At 43.0% G+C, this 24,349-nt stretch overlaps 1 protein-coding gene across 19 annotated transcripts in view; it reads right to left on the bottom strand.

Moving 5' to 3' along the window:
• The window catches only part of map2 (microtubule-associated protein 2), a 238,370-nt gene that overhangs the window by 54,579 nt on the left and 159,442 nt on the right, over positions 1 to 24,349 (bottom strand). For 16 of the 19 annotated variants that reach the window (XM_037539255.1, XM_037539254.1, XM_037539242.1 and 13 more), the window contains one exon: positions 608 to 712. The exons of 2 other annotated variants lie outside the window; for them this stretch is intronic. In XM_037539255.1, the coding sequence (XP_037395152.1) occupies positions 608 to 712 (105 nt within the window). Of the gene's footprint in view, positions 1 to 607; positions 713 to 22,123; positions 22,330 to 24,349 lie in introns of those variants that run through there. One more of the 19 variants, XM_037539248.1, reaches the window with a different exon arrangement.

The following is a 24,349-nucleotide window of genomic DNA, read 5'->3' as shown; positions in this document are numbered from 1 at the left end:
GGGACAACTTCAGATTGTTTGCTGAGCCATTCTTTAGAAAAAAATATTTAGTTTTCTAACAAATAAGGTGAGAGAATGCAAAACCCTGACTGTTGTATATCGCTGCTGTCATAACAAAACCAAAATCTCAATTTTTGTAATATTTCAGTTTTTGACAGAATTTGAAAAGGCCCACTGCCCTTTACATTGACTTTAAGTGTGAAGGTGAATGGACCAAAAGAAACGTCCCAAAACGACTTGGAAAAACATCTGGTTCCATTGACTTGCAGTAAAAGTTAATAATGTTTTTCCTTCTCCTGTAAAGTTTCCAGTTTGGAGATAAAAGCTTTTGTTCCGACAGCAGTGATATGTTGTCCAGTGAACTCAACGTTTTAAGGCAGTCGGGTTGCTTTAAAACAACCAATTCTTTTTACAGTGAGGATGATGTGGCCCACCTGCATCCCAGGATGCCTTGTTATGAGGCTGAACGATAGCCTCCCATCTGAGCTTACAGTGGCATTGCCTAACCGAATACAGCCTCATATAATGCTAATTGGTGGCATGTGGTGTCGTCTATCTGCTAAGAGCGTAGCAGCAGTCCGTCCAGTCTGCCGGCGGTTTGGCCTACCTGAGGGCAGTCTGACAGCGGTGTCCGGGTGGAGCTCCTGCTCGCCCTTCAGCACTGCTACAGCCTCCGCCGTCACCTCCTGCACGATCCGCGCAGAGACTTGCTCTGGGCGACACACACATCCAAATACACACGTCAAGCATGTAACACAACCCAAACACACCCTCAATCACACCTTCTCAATCACAAACCTGGAGACTGCACAGTGTAGAATTTTCCCTTTAGCATGTTGCATTCAGGACATCAGCTACTTATCAAACGATGGATAATCGGAGAAGTTTTAATGCAGGTGAAACACTGAATGCATGCTGTATTAATGTTTGTACTGTTTGACCCAAATAACGCACAAGTCATGCATTTTTCCAGCTTTTTCTGGCTACCGCACATGCGTATATCCCCCCAAAGAGGCGGGCTTTTCCTGCTCGTGGTTTAACCAGCAAACCAGTTGACTCATTTTACTGAAGGGTGGGACTTTCCCTGTAAACAGATGCCATGTTGATCATTACAAGCTTTCCCATTAAAAAAAGGCCAGTCCTTTATAACGTCTCTGCCTACGCACTCAAAATAGCATCGTCTAAATCATCACACACTCTACTCACCATGACCAGGGAATCTGAAATAGACTTGTTTGTGTGATTTCTGAGACTGAACGACATTTTTCTATGAAAATGAACACAAATGTCATGTTTTGCTTGGCTAATGACACTATGGCACGTTTGAATCCAGAATTTTGTCCACACTTTTGATTAGCCTAGGCTAATCGACTGATCTTAGGGTTACATCTTGTCCTGGCACGAATTTCAGTGATCGAGTAACAACAAAACCATTTTAGCTCAGTGATCAGGTTTTCTTTCGGATTTCTCAGTCTGCGCATGCGTGAAAACGGAACATATTACTGGAAATAAACAGCAACTGTCGTGAGACGCAGCAAACACGTTTGTGCGTCGCTCAAACCAAATACATGCTTGACAAAACAGAGGTGAAATATTCTTCATCTTCTACATGATGTGTGTTCATATTTTGAGGTAAAGTGACACAATGGGGGGAAAAAAAGCCGCTGGATGAAGTTTGAGTTTTAATTTACGTCTACGTCACGTCTTCGTCTATGAGTTTATTGGCTGGTTGCAAAGCAGAAATCTGATTACTGTCTGACTCATGCAGACCCAGAGTTTCCCATTATCTGATTACTGTGAAGTGCATGTAAACTTGTTGATCTGATTACTGACCAGATCTGATTTTCGGCAGTTATACACACTCAGTGACTAGCATAAAGCATCCAAAACACAGTTTGGCATTTTTGCCATTATTCGAAAAGGCCAGTTGTCCAAAATGATTAGGACAGCATTACTTATTCATTTACTTCCATTAAAAGTTAAGAATGTTTTTCTTGTCCTGTAAAGTCGTCTTTTTGGAGATACAAGGTTTTGTTCCGACAGCAGCGATATGCTGGTTTTGGTGGTGAACAGCTTCCACTGCTACTGACCAGCATCCAAAAGACAACATATCGCTGTTGTCAGAACAAAACCTTGTATCTCCAAAATGGTAACTTTAAAGGAGAAGGAAAAAACCTACTTTACTTTTAATGTAAGTCAATGGAACCAGACGTCTTAACAAGTCATTTTAGGTAATTTCTTTTGGTCCAATCATCATGAAATTTACAAACAATATAAATGGCAACAGGCATTTTCACATTATATCAGAAACTGAAAAACAAAAAAAACGGAGACAGCAGCGATATGATGCTTTTACTGGTGACCAGTTATGCTGGTCTATGTTGTATTGCTAACATATCATCAGCCAGGTATCTGATAACAGTACGCCTGTGATATCCACTGTTCACTACTGCATTTAAATTTGTTACTTACACGTAAAACATGCAGATAAAAATATCCAAATTTTAAATAATGGATTTATATTAAAGATTAAAGGCCTATTAGCTGGTCTTTAGCTTGTTTTTGCTTTTATTTGATACACAGACTTCATGAAGTGATGCAACACTACATCTGCTGTCAGGATAAGAATTAAATGAGAAACGATGTAAATTAATTTTATTCCCAAACTCTGACTTTAAGATCCATTGTGTGCACAACTCCAGTCCTGCAGGGCTGGTGTCCCGCACAATTTGGTGATTTACCTGCTCAAACACACCTCAGTCAGCACATCTATACATTGCCACGTGTAGTGGGTGTGTTTGAGCAGGTAAACTACCAAACTGTGCTGGACACCAGCCCAGTGGACCGAAGCTGTGTACTCCGGCTTTAATGCAACATGGCCTCGGCCACAGTTTTCACCGATGTCCACCTCTGGGGTCCAAAGGAGTATAGTGAGCCTATGAAAGGTAATGAGCCCCATTTCCGAGCCATATATTCTTACTATACTGCAAATATCTTGTGACAGGTGCATAGGTGTTTTGTCTGTAGTAATTAGAGCAAGGATTCCCATTTAAACTGGTAAAATCCACCCACTGTAGGCTGGAAAAGTAATACAATCTATAGTTTCTCACAACAGTGCGGTCGTAAGGACCATTTTCAGAGCTAGAGAGTCTAAGAAAATGTGAAATTGCGTATGTGACTTGGATTTTAACTGACATCTAATGAATAGAACTTCGGGGTTTCTCTGAAGACCTGCACACAATTAAAAAGAAAAATAGGGTAATAAAGTTAGTCTCTCATAGACGCACATTAATTGGGACTCAGTAGCGTTTTGAGGACTCAGTAGCGTTTTGAGGACGTACGGTAGAGGAAAACAGTTTCTGAAGGACGGATAAGGAACAGAAACGGCAGGAGGATTGGCAGTAACAGATTGTCATGGCAACAGTGGATGGAGGACTCATGAGCAGAGAAAAGCCTCCAATTAGAAAGCAATTTCACAGCTGACCCCATTGGCTGGTCAGAAACTCAGGAAAGAAACTCCACCATCTCATAGATTTCAAAGAGGTCATATAGGTTATCACAGGTGATCCAGCTTGAATTAACACAATTTTCTAGGTTCAGACTGTATATGTGTATCTAGCATGATGAAATGGTAGCACACGCATTGTTCATAAGGCTACATGACATGTACATATGGTCATATACAAATGTTTGAACACCCCTGGTTGACTTTTCTAAGTGAAAGTAAGTTAAAACATCCTCATACAGGTTATACATGACAAAACATGTGACTTGACTAGGGCTGTTTCCATCCTTTGCATACAACTTTATGACAAGTGATATAAACCTTCATAAACATTCCTTAAGTCATATCTCGACAGGTGTCAGCTGTCCTAAAGGCTGCCTTTGTCAACTCGGATGCCAGTTTGACATAATAGCCATGTTAAATGATAAGAAAACATATACGACGCTGTCATTAAGTGTAATGACTGCTTGTGTCAAAGCCTTTTCTATGGGTCCCTCTCCACTTGTAGTGGGAATTCAGGTGGATACATTTTTAACAAATCAGTTTCTTTCATCCCAAAACTAAATAATCTTCATATGTCCATTAACATCTTCTATCATCATATATTCAAAAAGGAGAGCTTAAATCTAAACACATTTTACAGTCACTGGTGTCGTATGAATGTGGTCTAACACCAGTGACGGTGACTCCAGTGACTTTCAGGTTAAAACCGAGGATTTTGTAAGTCGGCTGACTCGTTGGAGGTTCAGGTGACCTTGTGCAACTATTTAAAATCAGTGATAAAAATGATATCTGGGATTATTTAGACCACATTTTAACTCCACAGCCATTAAAGCACATAACACCAGTGACACAATGACGTTTTGTGCTGCCTGATCAGCAAAACGATTAATAAATGAATGAAATATAGTGAGCGAGTGTGGATTCGCCTTCTCATGCCTTGTGATGCTTCCTCTCTGATGAGCCTCGACCCAAAGAAGCAGTTTAACAGAGAAAATACTGTTAAAATGTCAAATAAGAGTCCTGAAAACACCAGTGACCAAAGTCTCTGTAAGGTGTAAACATGAATCTGTTCTATACACATTCCTCAGTTAAAGCTCTTAATGGGTGAAAATGTTCAGTGTTGTTTTGTGATGAACTGTCTAATGTCACACAAAAGTCACTTGGCATTGAAGTTGACAAAAGCAGTGTTTATGACAGCCGATTCAGTTGTTATAAGCCGTTAAGCATATTGTAGGCAGTGTTTAATGAACACTGTTCACCTGGTGTGTGTAACAATTATGATTCATATTATTAGACCATAAAATGTTAAAGGACCATCCATCCATTTTCTAAGCCGCTTCTCCGTCAGGGTCGCAGGGGGATGCTGGAGCCTATCCCAGCGGTCTTCAGGCGGAAGGCAGGATACACCCTGGCCTGGACGCCAGTCCATCGCATGGCAGACAGACACTCACACCCAGGGGTAATTTAGCATGACCAATTGGCCTGACTGCATGTCTTTGGACTGCAGGAGGAAACCCACGCAGACACGGGGAGAACATGCAAACTCCACACAGAGAGGACCCTGGCTGCCCGGCCGGGGAATCGAACCCAGTCCCTCCTCGCTGTGAGGCGACAGCGCTACCCACCACGCCACCGTGCCGCCCATTTTAAATGACCTCAGGTATATATGGGTCAAAAGCCCATAGTAGCACAACAAGCTACTGAGTGTAATCTCATAGATGACCATTTTACTGAAAGACTGGCTACGGGATCCGATGTGATCTACACTTCTGAAACAAATCATGTTTTAACGATCATACACCGACCATGAGAGGATCCTTCACCCAGGCTTTAGAGAACACCTGGAATTCTCCATGCATTGCCACCCAACATGATGGAGATCAATTCAAATATAGCCGAGTACAAGGAAACGGACTCCAGTATGATATTAACGCAGCAGGGAGCCAATAAAAACGCATCTGTTCATGCAGGACTGGCTCGTCCAGGTCAAAAGAGTTTGAGGCCATAAACTCTAAAAAGACGGTTCTTCAAGGGTTCTTAGGTAAATTAAACGGTTCTATGAACTATGGACACTCACAAAGTACTTTTGCATTATTAAAAGGTTCTTTCCATCGTGAAAGGGTTTTACAGCTTGATGGAGAACGTGTTGTGTATACATAGCACCAAAAAAAGGTTCTTCTACAGTTATGATGTCAAGCCTTTAACAACAGAAGAACCCCTATTGGTGGTATATCAAACCTTATATAACACATTTTCCATCAATCTGAAGAAAACTGTCACCATGCAAAGTGTTCTTTAAGTGTTCATGGTTCTAGACCAAATGAATCCTAGACCATTTTCTTTACCAAAGCACCCTTGAAGAACCATCTTTTTAAAGTGTGTACATGGTGCTATATAAACCCTTTTTGAAAAGGGTTCTTCATAGCACCAAAAAAGTTGATGTCAAGCTTGTCACAGTAGAAGAACCATTTTGGTGGCATGTAGAACCTTTTTCAAAAAAGTTCTTTATAGAACCATTTACAACACATTCTCCATCGACCTAAACAACGTTCCATGATGCAAAGAACCCTTTCATCATTCAAAGAGTTCTTTGTGTGCTCATGGTTCTATATATAACTTTTCTGAAAAGGGTTCTATATGACACTAAAAAGGGTTCTTCTACTATGAAAAGCTTGACATCATAACAATAGTAGAATGCTTTTTTGGTGCTTTATAGAACCCTTTTCAAAAAAAGTTCTATATTGAAACATAAACAACATATTCTTCATCAAGCTGAAGAACCCTTTCTGGTGCCATATAGAACCCTTTTCAAAAAATTCTCTATATAGAACCACATAGAACACATTCTCCATCTGTCTAAAAAGCTCTTTCATGATGCAAAGAACTCTTTAATTATTCAAAGGGTTCTTTGAGTGGTCATAGTTCTAAATAGAACAATTTTCTTTACTAAAGAACCCAAACTACACACTTTTAATTGCGCAGTTTGGATAAAAAAAAAATCAAACGCACAGAAATCTTTCCCTGAATATTTACAGATATATTACACTGGAAAAACATGTCAGAGTTACAATTTAATATTGTAACGCAATATTGTTTTCCAAGCACCACAGAAGAGCTGGTCATGTGTAAAGATTGAGGCCATATTTTAATGTTTATTTTGGCAATTTTAACTGCAATAATCTATACATGACTACGGAATATATGAATGAAATGACAAAGAAAACAAATGGTAAATAAATTTTATAGAATATAAATTATATATAGGATTATGTATATTATATATAATGAAAGTTCTCCAGGACTCGTGTCACTGGTGTTACTGTGTCACAAAAAAAAATCCCTTATTTTGAACTAAAAGTCACACTGATGACGTCACTTGACTTCCTTTTGCCCATTTTCTGAGGATCTATGAAGAAAAGCACACGGTGAGTCCACTGTGTCCATTTAATTATCAGAGATTTTCTCATGTAGCTCATCACTTCATATGAAGCTTTGAGTTGACGTCACTGGCGTGACCCACTTTATTCTTAGGTAATTGTCAAAATAGTATACAAATGGATTAAATGACATATTTCAGTGGATGCTCCATGATTGACAACATGTGGTTTGATGCTCCACGGCAGCCGTTTTATGAGATGCATTTTTCATTGAAAATGTCACTGGTGTTACCTTTCTTATGTGTAACACCAGTAATGATCAGTAACACCAGTGACTCCGATGGAGGGTTTAAAAAGTGGACGTTTCTGTAGAACGACCCAGGTAACAAGCACAGGAAGATTAGCACCACACAAACTGCAGGGCTAAACAATCACATACCCAAGCTGTTCAGTAATCTCAAATAGAATTGTTTATGTGGTTCCTGATACCGAAGGACACAGTGGTGTCTATAAAAACAACATGTGCCGCAACATTAAACTCCCTCAGATCACACAGCGTCACCGTGTATACTTTGCGTAAACAGATAAAACATAAGGACAAGCAGCCTTGCCAGACTCTGTGCCCAATGCAAACTTCATGCTCATAAGATTCAGAAGAAATAAACGTTTATTAATCATAACTGAATGATAATCACCGTTGGAACTGCACGCTGCTGCTATAACACATGACGTCAAACCTCCATTCGAAAGCTTAAACGTGGTTCGGTGCCATTTCGTCCTCCCACATTCTGTATGCCACGTTCTGTAATCTGTTGAGTTTTCTTTTGTGATGCTGGGCCTTTTTCAGCACAGCGTCCACCCACCCCAATGCATCGAAGCACCCACACACTCACACGACAAATACATGTGAGCGGGCACACAGCTGAAACCACCTACGCTCCAACACAGACACAGAGGAGAGAGCGAAGAGGGAAAAATAAAGACACCCTCTTAGCCACTTAAAGTAATGCTCCTCACCCACATAGTTCAGAATGATATCCATTCTTCTTCACTGAGACATACGCCTCCTGCAGCCTCAATGCTCCACTTCGTCAGTGCTTTTAAAGAGAAAATCTAATCACAGCTTTCAGTACTCGTTAGGACATCAGAATTATTACATAATCACCTAAATGTCATTATTTAAACTGACTGCAAATATTTTCAACGGTTACAAAAGTTTATGTTGCAACAAAATGTGTTTTTGAAGCAAATGCATTTACATGAGTCTTACAAAAAAGTTTTCCTGACTGGATCTATGATACCATTAGAGGGCGGCGGTGAGTAACGTTTGTTCATTTGGTGTTTGTTAATATCACCTGTAGAGGGCGGCAGTGAGTAACGGTTGTTTATTTGGTGTTTGTTAATATCACCTGTAGAGGGCGGCGGTGAGTAACGTTTGTTTATTTGGTGTTTGTTAATATCACCTGTAGAGGGCGACGGTGAGTAACGTTTGTTTATTTGGTGTTTGTTAATATCACCTGTAGAGGGCGGCAGTGAGTAACGGTTGTTTATTTGGTGTTTGTTAATATCACCTGTAGAGGGCGGCGGTGAGTAACGTTTGTTTATTTGGTGTTTGTTAATATCACCTGTAGAGGGCGGCAGTGAGTAACGGTTGTTTATTTGGTGTTTGTTAATATCACCTGTAGAGGGCGGCGGTGAGTAACGTTTGTTTATTTGGTGTTTGTTAATATCACCTGTAGAGGGCAGCGGTGAGTAACGGGTGTTTATTTGGTGTTTGTTAATATCACCTGTAGAGGGCGGCAGTGAGTAACGTTTGTTCATTTGGTGTTTGTTAATATCACCTGTAGAGGGCGGCGGTGAGTAACATTTGTTCATTTGGTGTTTGTTAATATCACCTGTAGAGGGCGGCGGTGAATAACGTTTGTTCATTTGGTGTTTGTTAATATCACCTGTAGAGGGCGGCGGTGAGTAACGGTTGTTTATTTGGTGTTTGTTAATATCACCTTTAGAGGGCGGCGGTGAGTAACGTTTGTTTATTTGGTGTTTGTTAATATCACCTGTAGAGGGCGGCAGTGAGTAACGTTTGTTCATTTGGTGTTTGTTAATATCACCTGTAGAGGGCGGCAGTGAGTAACGTTTGTTCATTTGGTGTTTGTTAATATCACCTGTAGAGGGCGGCGGTGAGTAACGTTTGTTTATTTGGTGTTTGTTAATATCACCTGTAGAGGGCGGCGGTGAGTAACGTTTGTTTAGTTGGTGTTTGTTAATATCACCTGTAGAGGGCAGCGGTGAGTAACGTTTGTTTAGTTGGTGTTTGTTAATATCACCTGTAGAGGGCAGCGGTGAGTAACGGTTGTTTATTTGGTGTTTGTTAATATCACCTTTAGAGGGCGGCGGTGAGTAACGGTTGTTTATTTGATGTTTGTTAATATCACCTTTAGAGGGCGGCGGTGAGTAACGTTTGTTTATTTGGTGTTTGTCAATATCACCTGTAGAGGGCGGCGGTGAGTAATGTTTGTTTATTTGGTGTTTGTTAATATCACCTGTAGAGGGCGGCGGTGAGTAACGTTTGTTTATTTGGTGTTTGTCAATATCACCTTTAGAGGGCGGCGGTGAGTAACGTTTGTTCATTTGGTGTTTGTTAATATCACCTTTAGAGGGCGGCGGTGAGTAACATTTGTTTATTTGGTGTTTGTCAATATCACCTGTAGAGGGCGGCGGTGAGTAACGTTTGTTTATTTGGTGTTTGTCAATATCACCTGTAGAGGGCGGCGGTGAGTAATGTTTGTTTATTTGGTGTTTGTTAATATCACCTGTAGAGGGCGGCGGTGAGTAACGGTTGTTTATTTGGTGTTTGTTAATATCACCTGTAGAGGGCGGCGGTGAGTAACGTTTGTTTATTTGGTGTTTGTTAATATCACCTTTAGAGGGCGGCGGTGAGTAACGGTTGTTTATTTGGTGTTTGTTAATATCACCTGTAGAGGGCGGTGGTGAGTAACGTTTGTTTATTTGGTGTTTGTTAATATCACCTGTAGAGGGCGGCGGTGAGTAACGTTTGTTTATTTGGTGTTTGTTAATATCACCTGTAGAGGGCGGCAGTGAGTAACGTTTGTTCATTTGGTGTTTGTTAATATCACCTGTAGAGGGCGGCAGTGAGTAACGTTTGTTCATTTGGTGTTTGTTAATATCACCTGTAGAGGGCGGCAGTGAGTAACGTTTGTTCATTTGGTGTTTGTTAATATCACCTGTAGAGGGCGGCAGTGAGTAACGTTTGTTTATTTGGTGTTTGTTAATATCACCTGTAGAGGGCGGCGGTGAGTAACGTTTGTTTATTTGGTGTTTGTTAATATCACCTGTAGAGGGCGGCGGTGAGTAACGTTTGTTCATTTGGTGTTTGTTAATATCACCTGTAGAGGGCGGCGGTGAGTAACGTTTGTTTAGTTGGTGTTTGTTAATATCACCTTTAGAGGGCGGCGGTGAGTAACATTTGTTCATTTGGTGTTTGTTAATATCACCTGTAGAGGGCGGCGGTGAGTAACGTTTGTTTAGTTGGTGTTTGTTAATATCACCTGTAGAGGGCAGCGGTGAGTAACGGTTGTTTATTTGGTGTTTGTTAATATCACCTTTAGAGGGCGGCGGTGAGTAACGGTTGTTTATTTGATGTTTGTTAATATCACCTTTAGAGGGCGGCGGTGAGTAACGTTTGTTTATTTGGTGTTTGTCAATATCACCTTTAGAGGGCGTCGGTGAGTAACGTTTGTTCATTTGGTGTTTGTTAATATCACCTTTAGAGGGCGGCGGTGAGTAATGGTTGTTTACTTGGTGTGTGTTAATATCACCTGTAGAGGGCGGCGGTGAGTAACGTTTGTTTATTTGGTGTTTGTTAATATCACCTGTAGAGGGCAGCGGTGAGTAACGTTTGTTTATTTGGTGTGTGTTAATATCAGCTGTAGAGGGCGGCAGTGAGTAACGGTTGTTTATTTGGTGTTTGTTAATATCACCTGTAGAGGGCGGCGGTGAGTAACGTTTGTTTACTTGGTGTGTGTTAATATCACCTGTAGAGGGCGGCGGTGAGTAACGTTTGTTTACTTGGTGTGTGTTAATATCAGCTGTAGATGGCAGCGGTGAGTAACGTTTGTTTACTTGGTGTGTGTTAATATCACCTGTAGAGGGCGGCGGTGAGTAACGTTTGTTCATTTGGTGTTTGTTAATATCACCTGTAGAGGGCGGCGGTGAGTAACGTTTGTTTACTTGGTGTGTGTTAATATCAGCTGTAGAGGGCGGCGGTGAGTAACGTTTGTTTACTTGGTGTGTGTTAATATCACCTGTAGAGGGCGGCGGTGAGTAACGTTTGTTTACTTGGTGTGTGTTAATATCACCTGTAGAGGGCGACGGTGAGTAACGTTTGTTTACTTGGTGTGTGTTAATATCAGCTGTAGAGGGCGGCGGTGAGTAACGTTTGTTTACTTGGTGTGTGTTAATATCACCTGTAGAGGGCAGCGGTGAGTAACGGTTGTTTATTTGGTGTTTGTTAATATCACCTGTAGAGGGCGGCGGTGAGTAACGGTTGTTTATTTGAGCTCAAGCTGTGTTTGTTATCAGTTGGGAGGTACTAAAACAGGTATAAGGGAGGTATAAACAGCTAGAGGTAAGACAGCTAATCAGCCACTTTGACCACTTCAGGCTTGTACTTTAACAGTAGTAAACAATTAATAAAAAGCAATTTCAAACACATTTATATGGAAATTAATCATCTTTTATGATCATCATATGAATGTGTCAGGCCTATTAATTAGCTACATTAGCCTAGTAGCTCCAGTAAAAAACTAAGAAAGTAAACTTCAGACACCAAACATGCTGTGCCTGATGAAGAACATACAGGAAAAAATGGAAAAATTGTGGAAAAGTTCCTCATGCTTCTGACTCCTGCTGGCTTAAAAACGGTGTTGGTTATGTTAGTGTAGTATTCCTTTAACAGTAATCAACAACTAATTGAAATTCACCACAGTGCAGAGACCAAGCCATTCCCAGCAATGCAATTAAAGCACAAACAGATAACTGTGTACTGTAATTGCATGTTCTCACCCACACACCTCCAGAGGAGTCGAGAGTAAAGCCACGGACACAAAAGAGTAAAGCGAAAGAGAGAGAGAGAGAGAGAGAGAGAGAGAGAGAAAGAGAGAGAGAGAGAGACAGAGAGAGCAAGAGAGCAAGAGAGAGAGAAATGGAGCAACATAACAAGCAACATAACATGAAGGTGGCAAGAGATGATGAGAGCAACATAGAGAGAAAAAAGAGGGAGAGGGAGAGAGACAGACAGACACAGAGACAGTAGGAGAGAGAGAAACAAAGAGAGACAGATAGAAAGAGAGTGAGAGAGATTTTCATTTATTCCATAAATCCTCTCCTCCCTTTGATGTTGAATTCATTTTATAACCAAACAGATTAAAACAGTAATGCTCAGTAATACACGTCTCAGTCCGGTCGCTCACATCAAAGTACCTTCACTCACAGCACTAACACATTCACTCACTGCACTGCTCTTCACTGAACCCACACATTCACTCACTGCACTGCTCTTCACTGAACTCACACATTCACTCACTGCACTGCTCTTCACTGAACCCACACATTCACTCACTGCACTGCTCTTCACTGAACCCACACATTCACTCACTGCACTGCTCTTCACTGAACTCACACATTCACTCACTGCACTGCTCTTCACTGAACCCACACATTCACTCACTGCACTGCTCTTCACTGAACTCACACATTCACTCACTGCACTGCTCTTCACTGAACCCACACATTCACTCACTGCACTGCTCTTCACTGAACTCACACATTCACTCACTGCACTGCTCTTCACTGAACTCACACATTCACTCACTGCACTGCTCTTCACTGTACTCACACATTCACTCACTGCACTGCTCTTCACTGAACTCACACATTCACTCACTGCACTGCTCTTCACTGAACCCACACATTCACTCACTGCACTGCTCTTCACTGAACTCACACATTCACTCACTGCACTGCTCTTCACTGAACTCACACATTCACTCACTGCACTGCTCTTCACTGAACCCACACATTCACTCACTGCACTGCTCTTCACTGAACTCACACATTCACTCACTGCACTGCTCTTCACTGAACCCACACATTCACTCACTGCACTGCTCTTCACTGAACTCACACATTCACTCACTGCACTGCTCTTCACTGAACCCACACATTCACTCACTGCACTGCTCTTCACTGAACTCACACATTCACTCACTGCACTGCTCTTCACTGTACTCACACATTCACTCACTGCACTGCTCTTCACTGAACCCACACATTCACTCACTGCACTGCTCTTCACTGAACCCACACATTCACTCACTGCACTGCTCTTCACTGAACTCACACATTCACTCACTGCATTGCTCTTCACTGAACTCACACATTCACTCACTGCACTGCTCTTCACTGTACTCACACATTCACTCACTGCACTGCTCTTCACTGAACTCACACATTCACTCACTGCACTGCTCTTCACTGAACTCACACATTCACTCACTGCACTGCTCTTCACTGAACTCACACATTCACTCACTGCACTGCTCTTCACTGAACTCACACATTCACTCACTGCACTGCTCTTCACTGAACTCACACATTCACTCACTGCACTGCTCTTCACTGAACCCACACATTCACTCACTGCACTGCTCTTCACTGTACTCACACATTCACTCACTGCACTGCTCTTCACTGAACTCACACATTCACTCACTGCACTGCTCTTCACTGCACTCACACATTCACTCACTGCACTGCTCTTCACTGAACCCACACATTCACTCACTGCACTGCTCTTCACTGTACTCACACAATCACTCACTGCACTGCTCTTCACTGTACTCACACATTCCCTCACTGCACTACTCTTCACTGAACTCACACATTCACTCACTGCACTGCTCTTCACTGAACCCACACATTCACTCACTGCACTGCTCTTCACTGAACTCACACATTCACTCACTGCACTGCTCTTCACTGTACTCACACATTCACTCACTGCACTGCTCTTCACTGCACTCACACATTCACTCACTGCACTGCTCTTCACTGAACTCACACATTCACTCACTGCACTGCTCTTCACTGCACTCACACATTCACTCACTGCACTGCTCTTCACTGAACCCACACATTCACTCACTGCACTGCTCTTCACTGTACTCACACATTCACTCACTGCACTGCTCTTCACTGCACTCACACATTCACTCACTGCACTGCTCTTCACTGAACTCACACATTCACTCACTGCACTGCTCTTCACTGTACTCACACATTCACTCACTGCACTGCTCTTCACTGAACTCACACATTCACTCACTGCACTGCTCTTCACTGAACCCACACATTCACTCACTGCACTGCTCTTCACTGTACTCACACATTCACTCACTGCACTGCTCTTCACTGAACTCACACATTCACTCACTGCACTGCTCTTCACTGAACTCACACATTCACTCACTGCACTGCTCTTCACTGAACTCACACATTCACTCACTGCACTGCTCTTCACTGAACTCACACATTCACTCACTGCACTGCTCTTCACTGAACTCACACAATCACTCACTGCACTGCTCTTCACTGAACTCACACATTCACTCACTGCACTGCTCTTCACTGAACCCACACATTCACTCACTGCACTGCTCTTCACTGAACTCACACATTCACTCACTGCACTGCTCTTCACTGCACTCACACATTCACTCACTGCACTGCTCTTCACTGCACTCACACATTCACTCACTGCACTGCTCTTCACTGAACCCACACATTCACTCACTGCACTGCTCTTCACTGAACTCACACATTCACTCACTGCACTGCTCTTCACTGTACTCACACATTCACTCACTGCACTGCTCTTCACTGCACTCACACATTCACTCACTGCACTGCTCTTCACTGAACCCACACATTCACTCACTGCACTGCTCTTCACTGTACTCACACATTCACTCACTGCACTGCTCTTCACTGTACTCACACATTCACTCACTGCACTGCTCTTCACTGCACTCACACATTCACTCACTGCACTGCTCTTCACTGAACTCACACATTCACTCACTGCACTGCTCTTCACTGTACTCACACATTCACTCACTGCACTGCTCTTCACTGAACTCACACATTCACTCACTGCACTGCTCTTCACTGAACTCACACATTCACTCACTGCACTGCTCTTCACTGTACTCACACATTCACTCACTGCACTGCTCTTCACTGTACTCACACATTCACTCACTGCACTGCTCTTCACTGAACTCACACATTCACTCACTGCACTGCTCTTCACTGAACTCACACATTCACTCACTGCACTGCTCTTCACTGAACTCACACATTCACTCACTGCACTGCTCTTCACTGAACTCACACATTCACTCACTGCACTGCTCTTCACTGAACTCACACATTCACTCACTGCACTGCTCTTCACTGAACTCACACATTCACTCACTGCACTGCTCTTCACTGAACTCACACATTCACTCACTGCATTGCTCTTCACTGAACTCACACATTCACTCACTGCACTGCTCTTCACTGAACTCACACATTCACTCACTGCACTGCTCTTCACTGAACCCACACATTCACTCACTGCACTGCTCTTCACTGTACTCACACATTCACTCACTGCACTGCTCTTCACTGTACTCACACATTCACTCACTGCACTGCTCTTCACTGCACTCACACATTCACTCACTGCACTGCTCTTCACTGAACTCACACATTCACTCACTGCACTGCTCTTCACTGTACTCACACATTCACTCACTGCACTGCTCTTCACTGAACTCACACATTCACTCACTGCACTGCTCTTCACTGTACTCACACATTCACTCACTGCACTGCTCTTCACTGTACTCACACATTCACTCACTGCACTGCTCTTCACTGAACTCACACATTCACTCACTGCACTGCTCTTCACTGAACTCACACATTCACTCACTGCACTGCTCTTCACTGAACTCACACATTCACTCACTGCACTGCTCTTCACTGTACTCACACATTCACTCACTGCACTGCTCTTCACTGAACTCACACATTCACTCACTGCACTGCTCTTCACTGAACTCACACATTCACTCACTGCACTGCTCTTCACTGAACTCACACATTCACTCACTGCACTGCTCTTCACTGAACTCACACATTCACTCACTGCACTGCTCTTCACCGTACTCACACATTCACTCACTGCACTGCTCTTCACTGAATTCACACATTCACTCACTGCACTGCTCTTCACTGAACTCACACATTCACTCACTGCACTGCTCTTCACTGAACCCACACATTCACTCACTGCACTGCTCTTCACTGTACTCACACATTCACTCACTGCACTGCTCTTCACTGTACTCACACATTCACTCACTGCACTGCTCTTCACTGAACTCACACATTCACTCACTGCACTGCTCTTCACTGAACTCACACATTCACTCACTGCATTGCTTTTCACTGTACTCACACATTCACTCACTGCATTGCTTTTCACTGTACTCACACATTCCTCACTAGCACTCTTCAGTGTACTCACACATTCACACACTACACAGATCTTCATTGTACTCACACATTCACTCACTACACAGATCTTCAGTGTACTCACACATTCACACACTACACAGATCTTCATTGTACTCACACATTCACTCACTGCACTGCACTCACACATTCACTCACTGCACTTCACTGTACTCACACATTCACTCACTGCACTGCACTCACACCTTCACTCAGTGCAGTGCCCTTCACTTTATTCACACATTCCCTCACTGCACTGCTCTTCACTGTAGTCACACATTCACTTGTTGCACGGCCCTGCACTGTGTTCACACCTTCACTCAGTGCAGTGCCCTTCACTTTATTCACACATTCTCTCACACACTCTGCATTGTACTCACTGTACAGCTGTTCACTGTACTCACACATTCATTCACTCACTGGACTGCTTCTCACTGTATCCAACACATTCACTGACAGCACAACTTCACTCACTGTACCAACATACTCTCACAGCACTAACACATACACTCACAGCACAAAAACTCTCTCTGTACTCACATTCACTCACTGCACTAACACATTCACTTACTGTACTTACACATTTACTCACTTTCCTGCTCTTCTCTGTGCTCACACCTTCAATCATTGCACCAACACATTTAGTCACAGCACAAAAACATGTGGTCACTGCACTTAAACATTCACTTGTAACATCAACACATTCACTCTCAGCACAAAAGCATTCTATGTACTCACATATTCTTTTACTGCACCAGTACATTCATTCACTGCACTAACCAATTTACTCACTGCGCCAATACATTCACTAACAACACATTTACTCCTCTGCTCTTCACCGACCTCACACATTCATTCACTGCACTAACCAATTTACTCACTGCGCCAATACATTCACTAACAACACATTTACTCCTCTGCTCTTCACCGACCTCACACATTCATTCACTGCACTAACCAATTTACTCACTGCGCCAATACATTCACTAACAACACATTTACTCCTCTGCTCTTCACCGACCTCACACATTCATTCACTGCACTAACCAATTTACTCACTGTGCCAATACATTCACTAACAACACATTTACTCCTCTGCTCTTCACCGACCTCACACATTCATTCACTGCACTAACCCATTCAGCCACTGCACCAACACATTCAGCCACTGCACCAGCACATTCAACCACTGCACTAACCCATTCAGCCACTGCACCAGCACATTCATCCACTGCACTAACCCATTCAGCCACTGCACCAGCACATTCAACCACTGCACTAACCCATTCAGCCACTGCACCAGCACATTCAGCCACTGCACTAACCCATTCAGCCACTGCACCAGCACATTCAGCCACTGCACTAACCCATTCAGCCACTGCACCAGCACATTCAACCACTGCACCAGCACATTCAGCCACTGCACTAACCCATTCAGCCACTGCACTAACCCATTCAGCCACTGCACTAACCCATTCAGCCACTGCACCAGCACATTCAACCACTGCACCAGCACATTCAGCCACTGCACTAACCCATTCAGCCACTGCACCAACACATTCAGCCACTGCACTAACCCATTCAGCCACTGCACCAACACATTCAGCCACTGCACTAACCCATTCAGCCACTGCAAAAACCCATTCAGCCACTGCACTAACCCATTCAGCCACTGCACCAGCACATTCAGCCACTGCACCAGCACATTCAGCCACTGCACCAGCACATTCAGCCACTGCACCAACACATTCAGCCACTGCACCAACACATTCAGCCACTGCACCAAACACATTCAGCCACTGCACTAACCCATTCAGCCACTGCAAAAACCCATTCAGCCACTGCACTAACCCATTCAGCCACTGCACCAGCACATTCAGCCACTGAACCAACACATTCAGCCACTGCACCAACACATTCAGCCACTGCACCAAACACATTCAGCCACTGCACTAACCCATTCAGCCACTGCACTAACCCATTCAGCCACTGCACCAGCACATTCAGCCACTGCACTAACCCATTCAGCCACTGCACCAACACATTCAGCCACTGAACCAACACATTCAGCCACTGCACCAACACATTCAGCCACTGCACCAAACACATTCAGCCACTGCACTAACCCATTCAGCCACTGCACCAGCACATTCAGCCACTGCACCAGCACATTCAGCCACTGCACCAGCACATTCAGCCACTGCACCAACACATTCAGCCACTGCACCAGCACATTCAGCCACTGAACCAACACATTCAGCCACTGCACCAACACATTCAGCCACTGCACCAAACACATTCAGCCACTGCACTAACCCATTCAGCCACTGCACTAACCCATTCAGCCACTGCACCAGCACATTCAGCCACTGCACCAACACATTCAGCCACTGCACCAACACATTCAGCCACTGCACCAACACATTCAGCCACTGCACCAAACACATTCAGCCACTGCACTAACCCATTCAGCCACTGCACTAACCCATTCAGCCACTGCACCAGCACATTCAGCCACTGCACCAACACATTCAGCCACTGCACCAACACATTCAGCCACTGCACCAAACACATTCAGCCACTGCACCAGCACATTCAGCCACTGAACCAACACATTCAGCCACTGCACCAACACATTCAGCCACTGCACCAAACACATTCAGCCACTGCACTAACCCATTCAGCCACTGCACTAACCCATTCAGCCACTGCACCAGCACATTCAGCCACTGCACCAACACATTCAGCCACTGCACCAACACATTCAGCCACTGCACCAAACACATTCAGCCACTGCACCAGCACATTCAGCCACTGCACCAGCACATTCAGCCACTGCACCAGCACATTCAGCCACTGCACCAACACATTCAGCCACTGCACCAACACATTCAGCCACTGCACCAAACACATTCAGCCACTGCACCAACACATTCAGCCACTGCACCAGCACATTCAGCCACTGCACCAGCACATTCAGCCACTGCACCAGCACATTCAGCCACTGCACCAACACATTCAGCCACTGCACCAACACATTCAGCCACTGCACTAACCCATTCAGCCACTGCACCAACACATTCAGCCACTGCACCAACATATTCAGCCACTGCACCAACACATTCAGCCACTGCACCAGCACATTCAGCCACTCATTGTACTGTAACTATCATGCTGTTCATCCTGCTCTCATGTCAGGTGTGTAGTCTCTTGTATAACAGCTAAGCCTGAAGTGTGGGTGAGTAGAGTTTATCCCAGGTCCATGAAATTGTCTTATCCATGCTCATCCCACAAATGCATTCTTTCATAGCTATTGTTCTGAGGTTGGAAAGGGATTACAGAACCTTGATATAAACCTTGTTCAACCAAAAGATAAACTATAGTGCATAAGAACATTTTAGGCTCTATATTTAGTTATCTAAATTTACTGTGCATTATTAAATTAAAACGACATTTATATGTGTATAAAATCTTACATTATTGAGTTTTCTTTTTTTGTTTCAGTCTCAGTCATATATGGAAACTATTACTGGTAGTCAATGCACAGCAACCTAACTAGCTAGCAATGTTAAAAGAACTAAAGTCAGTAATTTTTCAGATCTTTATGTCTATACCTAAAAACAAACAATTAATGCAAAAATAAACACACACAATTTATTCAACGTGTAATATGCGTACAAAATAATTATATGAAATTAAAAACACATTAACATATTTTGACAAAAACTGAATCGGGGGAAAAACATTATTTGGCAATATTCGGTTAAAGTTGTCTAACCTTCTAGCAATATTTACTAAAAAAGAAAAAAGAATATATAATTTTAGTAGAGCACTGACAGGACAGCTGGCAACTTCTACCTGCAGTGTTGATTTGGGGTGTCTCAGCGTGCACGTCTGGACAGATGTGGCAGTTCGTCTGTGCCTTTGTGTCTGAGAGACGAACTGCTGCATCATCAGCCCAGACACCAGACAGACGAGTCCTAAAACAGCCCCCACCCCCTAAACCGGACCGCCTGCCTCAGATACACTCAGAATGCTAATCAGACGCTGTCGATTAACATAAATGCACACAGACACATGCGAGCTGTGAAAGATCCCAGGCTCAACAGTTACACTCTGTCACCTATTATTGAATCGTAACATAATATGAGGACTCAAAACACACAATCATCTTCAGGATAGTCACTCGTGCAGCCTCACACAGCATTACATCACACCAGCCCATCCAGCCGGTGCTCATGGAGAGAGCAGACTGCAGTTCATACGTTCACAATGCACTCATATTCCACTCTGAGACCTAAAGCAATACTGTCATAGACACACAGTGCATCCTCATTAGCCTGAGGCTTCACATCACCACTAAAGCAAAAACCTACATCAGCTACTTTGATACTAGACTAACATTTCCTTGTATAACACTGCAAAAGTCCCACCTCGTTTATTTCAATTCTAAATAAAACAGCCTTTAAGTACAAGTTGTTCATTTTTCAGCGCCAGGAAAAAAGCAGAAAACAGATTTTAAGCCCAAAGATTTTCCACAAAAGCCTAAAACAGCTTAATAAAGCTGAATATACATTAACATTACATACATTTCTCAAATAAATCTGCAGGGATATTTTCCACTCCTCCAAAGATCAGTCTTACAAGTTCTTTCTGAAGTGATCAAACACGTTCAGTGGTGTTGGGGTCTGGACTCTGGGGTGGTCCGTCCATTGTTCAGCTTCTTTGTTTGATGTGTCTCCTTTTCTAAGTGAGGTTCTTCTTGAACAGCTACACGTCCTTTCAGACCCACAGCGCTGAGGGGTCTTCTCACAGTGGAAGGATGGACAGAAACACCTGTGGATGTTTTCAGATCTGAAGCAGCTTGATTTTCTCCTCTCTCTCAAAGATGGAAGCTTTAAGTGCTGTTCATCTGATGGGGGCATTTTGGCGTCTACCAGGTCTTCCAGGTGGTTGTTAGGAGTCCCATTTTCTCTGTAGAGTTTAATCCCTTTCCTTACATATGGCAATTATCTTATATCTATTTCCTTACAGAAAGAGTGGTCTCTGACTTTTGCAGAGCACTGTGTGATGTTGCACTGTGCTCACACCAGCTAGAAACCAAGCTCTTTCTCAGAATCCCAGCTCGTAGAGAGAACTATGAGGCATTATTTGATTCTGTCTTAACAAAAGCATCCCCATCGTAGACATAAGGCGCCTCCTCGTTAGATACAGGCAGTACATCTCTGCTGGATTAAAGCCCTTTCTTAGCCAGCTTTTTCTAACCAGAGGCAGAAGAAATGTTTACTGTCTGTTGTATCACAAGCTGGTCTACAAAAAACAATTCACAAAAAGGCTCTGAAACCCCAGAACAACAACAATGTAACCTATAGCCAATGCTGGGCTTCGCAATGCTTCTCTTTTGTCGGCACAAAGCAAGCTGGTCACAGGCATGCAGTACATCCTCATTAGCCACTGGCAGCACATCACCACTCAACTGAAGCCACCCAGAGACAGAAGCAACATGTCATTACACAGTCCTCAAACCAGACAAACATACACACCATTCAAAAGTCATGAAACCTCACCATATGCACAAAAACGAGGCGCTTACCCAAAAGCCCGCGGTGCATGTATGGCTGTTCGGAGCCGAATGCTCTCACCCTCGGCCGCGCCTGCCTGCCAAAAATGAACGAGGGGAAACGGCTGCTGCCGGCCCGCACCGGAGAGAGGAAAGCTGTTGCCACGACAACGCGCCGCCTAGGCCCAAGATGAATGTACACTCAGCATGCCTTGGCTGAGGATCCCACTGCCGACAGAGCGTGTGCGCTACTGACTCACTGCATGTGTGGAGGTGCTGCTGCTGTTTCTGGCTGCATTCAGATTAGAGAAGCATCATCCTGTCATTGGCTTAAGTATCACAAGCCTGTTTCTGCTTCTATTTGCAGTGGAATTTCACTAATATTTCAAAATTTCTGCACAGTTAATGCATTCAGATGTAGACAGACACACAAAGGGAGTCAATGTGAAATCTGGAGAATCATACAGAGTCAGAATTATTCACAATGGTGGTGATGGAACCAGACATCTGCAGTCTAAAAGCAACCTCACAGAAAGCTATTATACGACATGGCAGATGTTCGAGCCAGTTTTTAGACAAGCTTTTGGTCAAAAACATAATTTTTAAATATATTCGGGGAGGAGAGAAGCTTGATGTTTGAGCACTGATGGTCAGATTACATGTTTTGTTTTTTTTTTACTTCTATGTGAAAGTAAGTAAACATATCCTCCAAACATAAATATGGCATTTTCTGCTAATTTTAGTGCATTATTTCCAATTTCTTAAAGAAGCTCTGCACCATTTCATAGATTTCAAAGTGATAATGTACATTATCAAAGGTGATCCAACTACTTTATAACTGATAAACCATAGAGAATTATTTATTTCGACAGGTGGCCCTATTTTAACCGGCATAGCTTTTCTAGCCTTTACGGTAGCTTTAGCAGCCCGGGAAACTCACAGACCAATCATATGCGTCATAAATATTACACATGATGCTACTCAGCCAATCAGATCTGTGCATTACGTTGAGCACTGAGGCTCGAGTGAGTGACACACAGGGGAGGGACGAGGCGAGAAACAGCAATCAGAGAAGAAAGTGAGTCAGAGGGAAGTTATTTCACACGACGTGATCTAAAAAGAGAAAACTGACAGTAAATATTGTTGAAATCTGACTGAACTGGACTTTATTTGATTTGACATTCAGTTGTTGACTGTATAAGATGTTGATATTCCTACTCAGCTACTTCAGAAAACAGTATATGGCACTGAATCATGATGCAAGGTAGACATTATGATGTTCTGGACCTTTGCTTGAGTATATTTTCTCTAACAGGACCTTATTGTATTATAATTGAAGACCCCTGTTTTAGACCATATAATTGTATTCAGCATGATGAAATATAGCACCTAGACTGTTCATAACGCTACATGACATGTACTTACGGTGGTTGGATGGTGTAGTGGTTAACACCTTTGCCTTCTACGCTGTAGACTGGGGTTCAATCCCCCAGCAGGGCAAGTACCCTACACTATACCAATAAGAGTCCTTGGGCAAGACTCCTAACACCACCTTTGCCTTCCTGTGTAAAATGACCTAATTGTAAGTCGCTCTGGATAAGAGCGTCAGCAAAATGCCATAAATGTAAATGTACTTACAGTTATACGCAAATGTTTGAACATCCCTGGTTATATGACATACTTCGATCTTCTAAGTGAAATTAAGTTCACACATCATCTACAGAGAACACACTTAAATATGACATTTGCTGCAGATTTTAGTGCAACATTTCTAATTCTGCATTTAACACTTTGGAAACAATACAAATATATAAAATGTGTCTTTTGCACAGGCTATGTTTATTGCATTTTTCCTCAATATGATAAATTCAGCAAAAAAAAAGGAATTGCACATTAAAAAATGAAGAAGATGTCAATGACAAAACACAAAAACTCTAGCCAAAGGTGCACAAACCTTTGCATACGACAAGCAACGAAAGAATGCACATTTTTATTTTAGTTTTCCAGATTTACCACTATTTTCTAAACTAAATTCAGAACACACATGGGTTCACTGGTGGTTTGGATAGTAAATAGTTATATTTGCATTGTAAACATTGTGACCCCTGGTTCCCATCACCACCACTGTAAAGAAATTAAAGTATGTTTCTCTACAATGAAGCATTTCACACCAAACCACTCAGTACACGACTCTGCTACTGCTATCAGCTGTGCAACCCACTTATATAGACAACAGTGCGTCAAACAGTGTCCAAAACC

The sequence above is a fragment of the Pygocentrus nattereri genome, chromosome 6 (assembly GCF_015220715.1).
Source record: "Pygocentrus nattereri isolate fPygNat1 chromosome 6, fPygNat1.pri, whole genome shotgun sequence".
Taxonomy (NCBI): domain Eukaryota; kingdom Metazoa; phylum Chordata; class Actinopteri; order Characiformes; family Serrasalmidae; genus Pygocentrus; species Pygocentrus nattereri.
The sequence above is the reverse complement of the archived record's forward strand: the minus strand, read 5'-3'. Positions and strand labels throughout refer to the sequence as shown.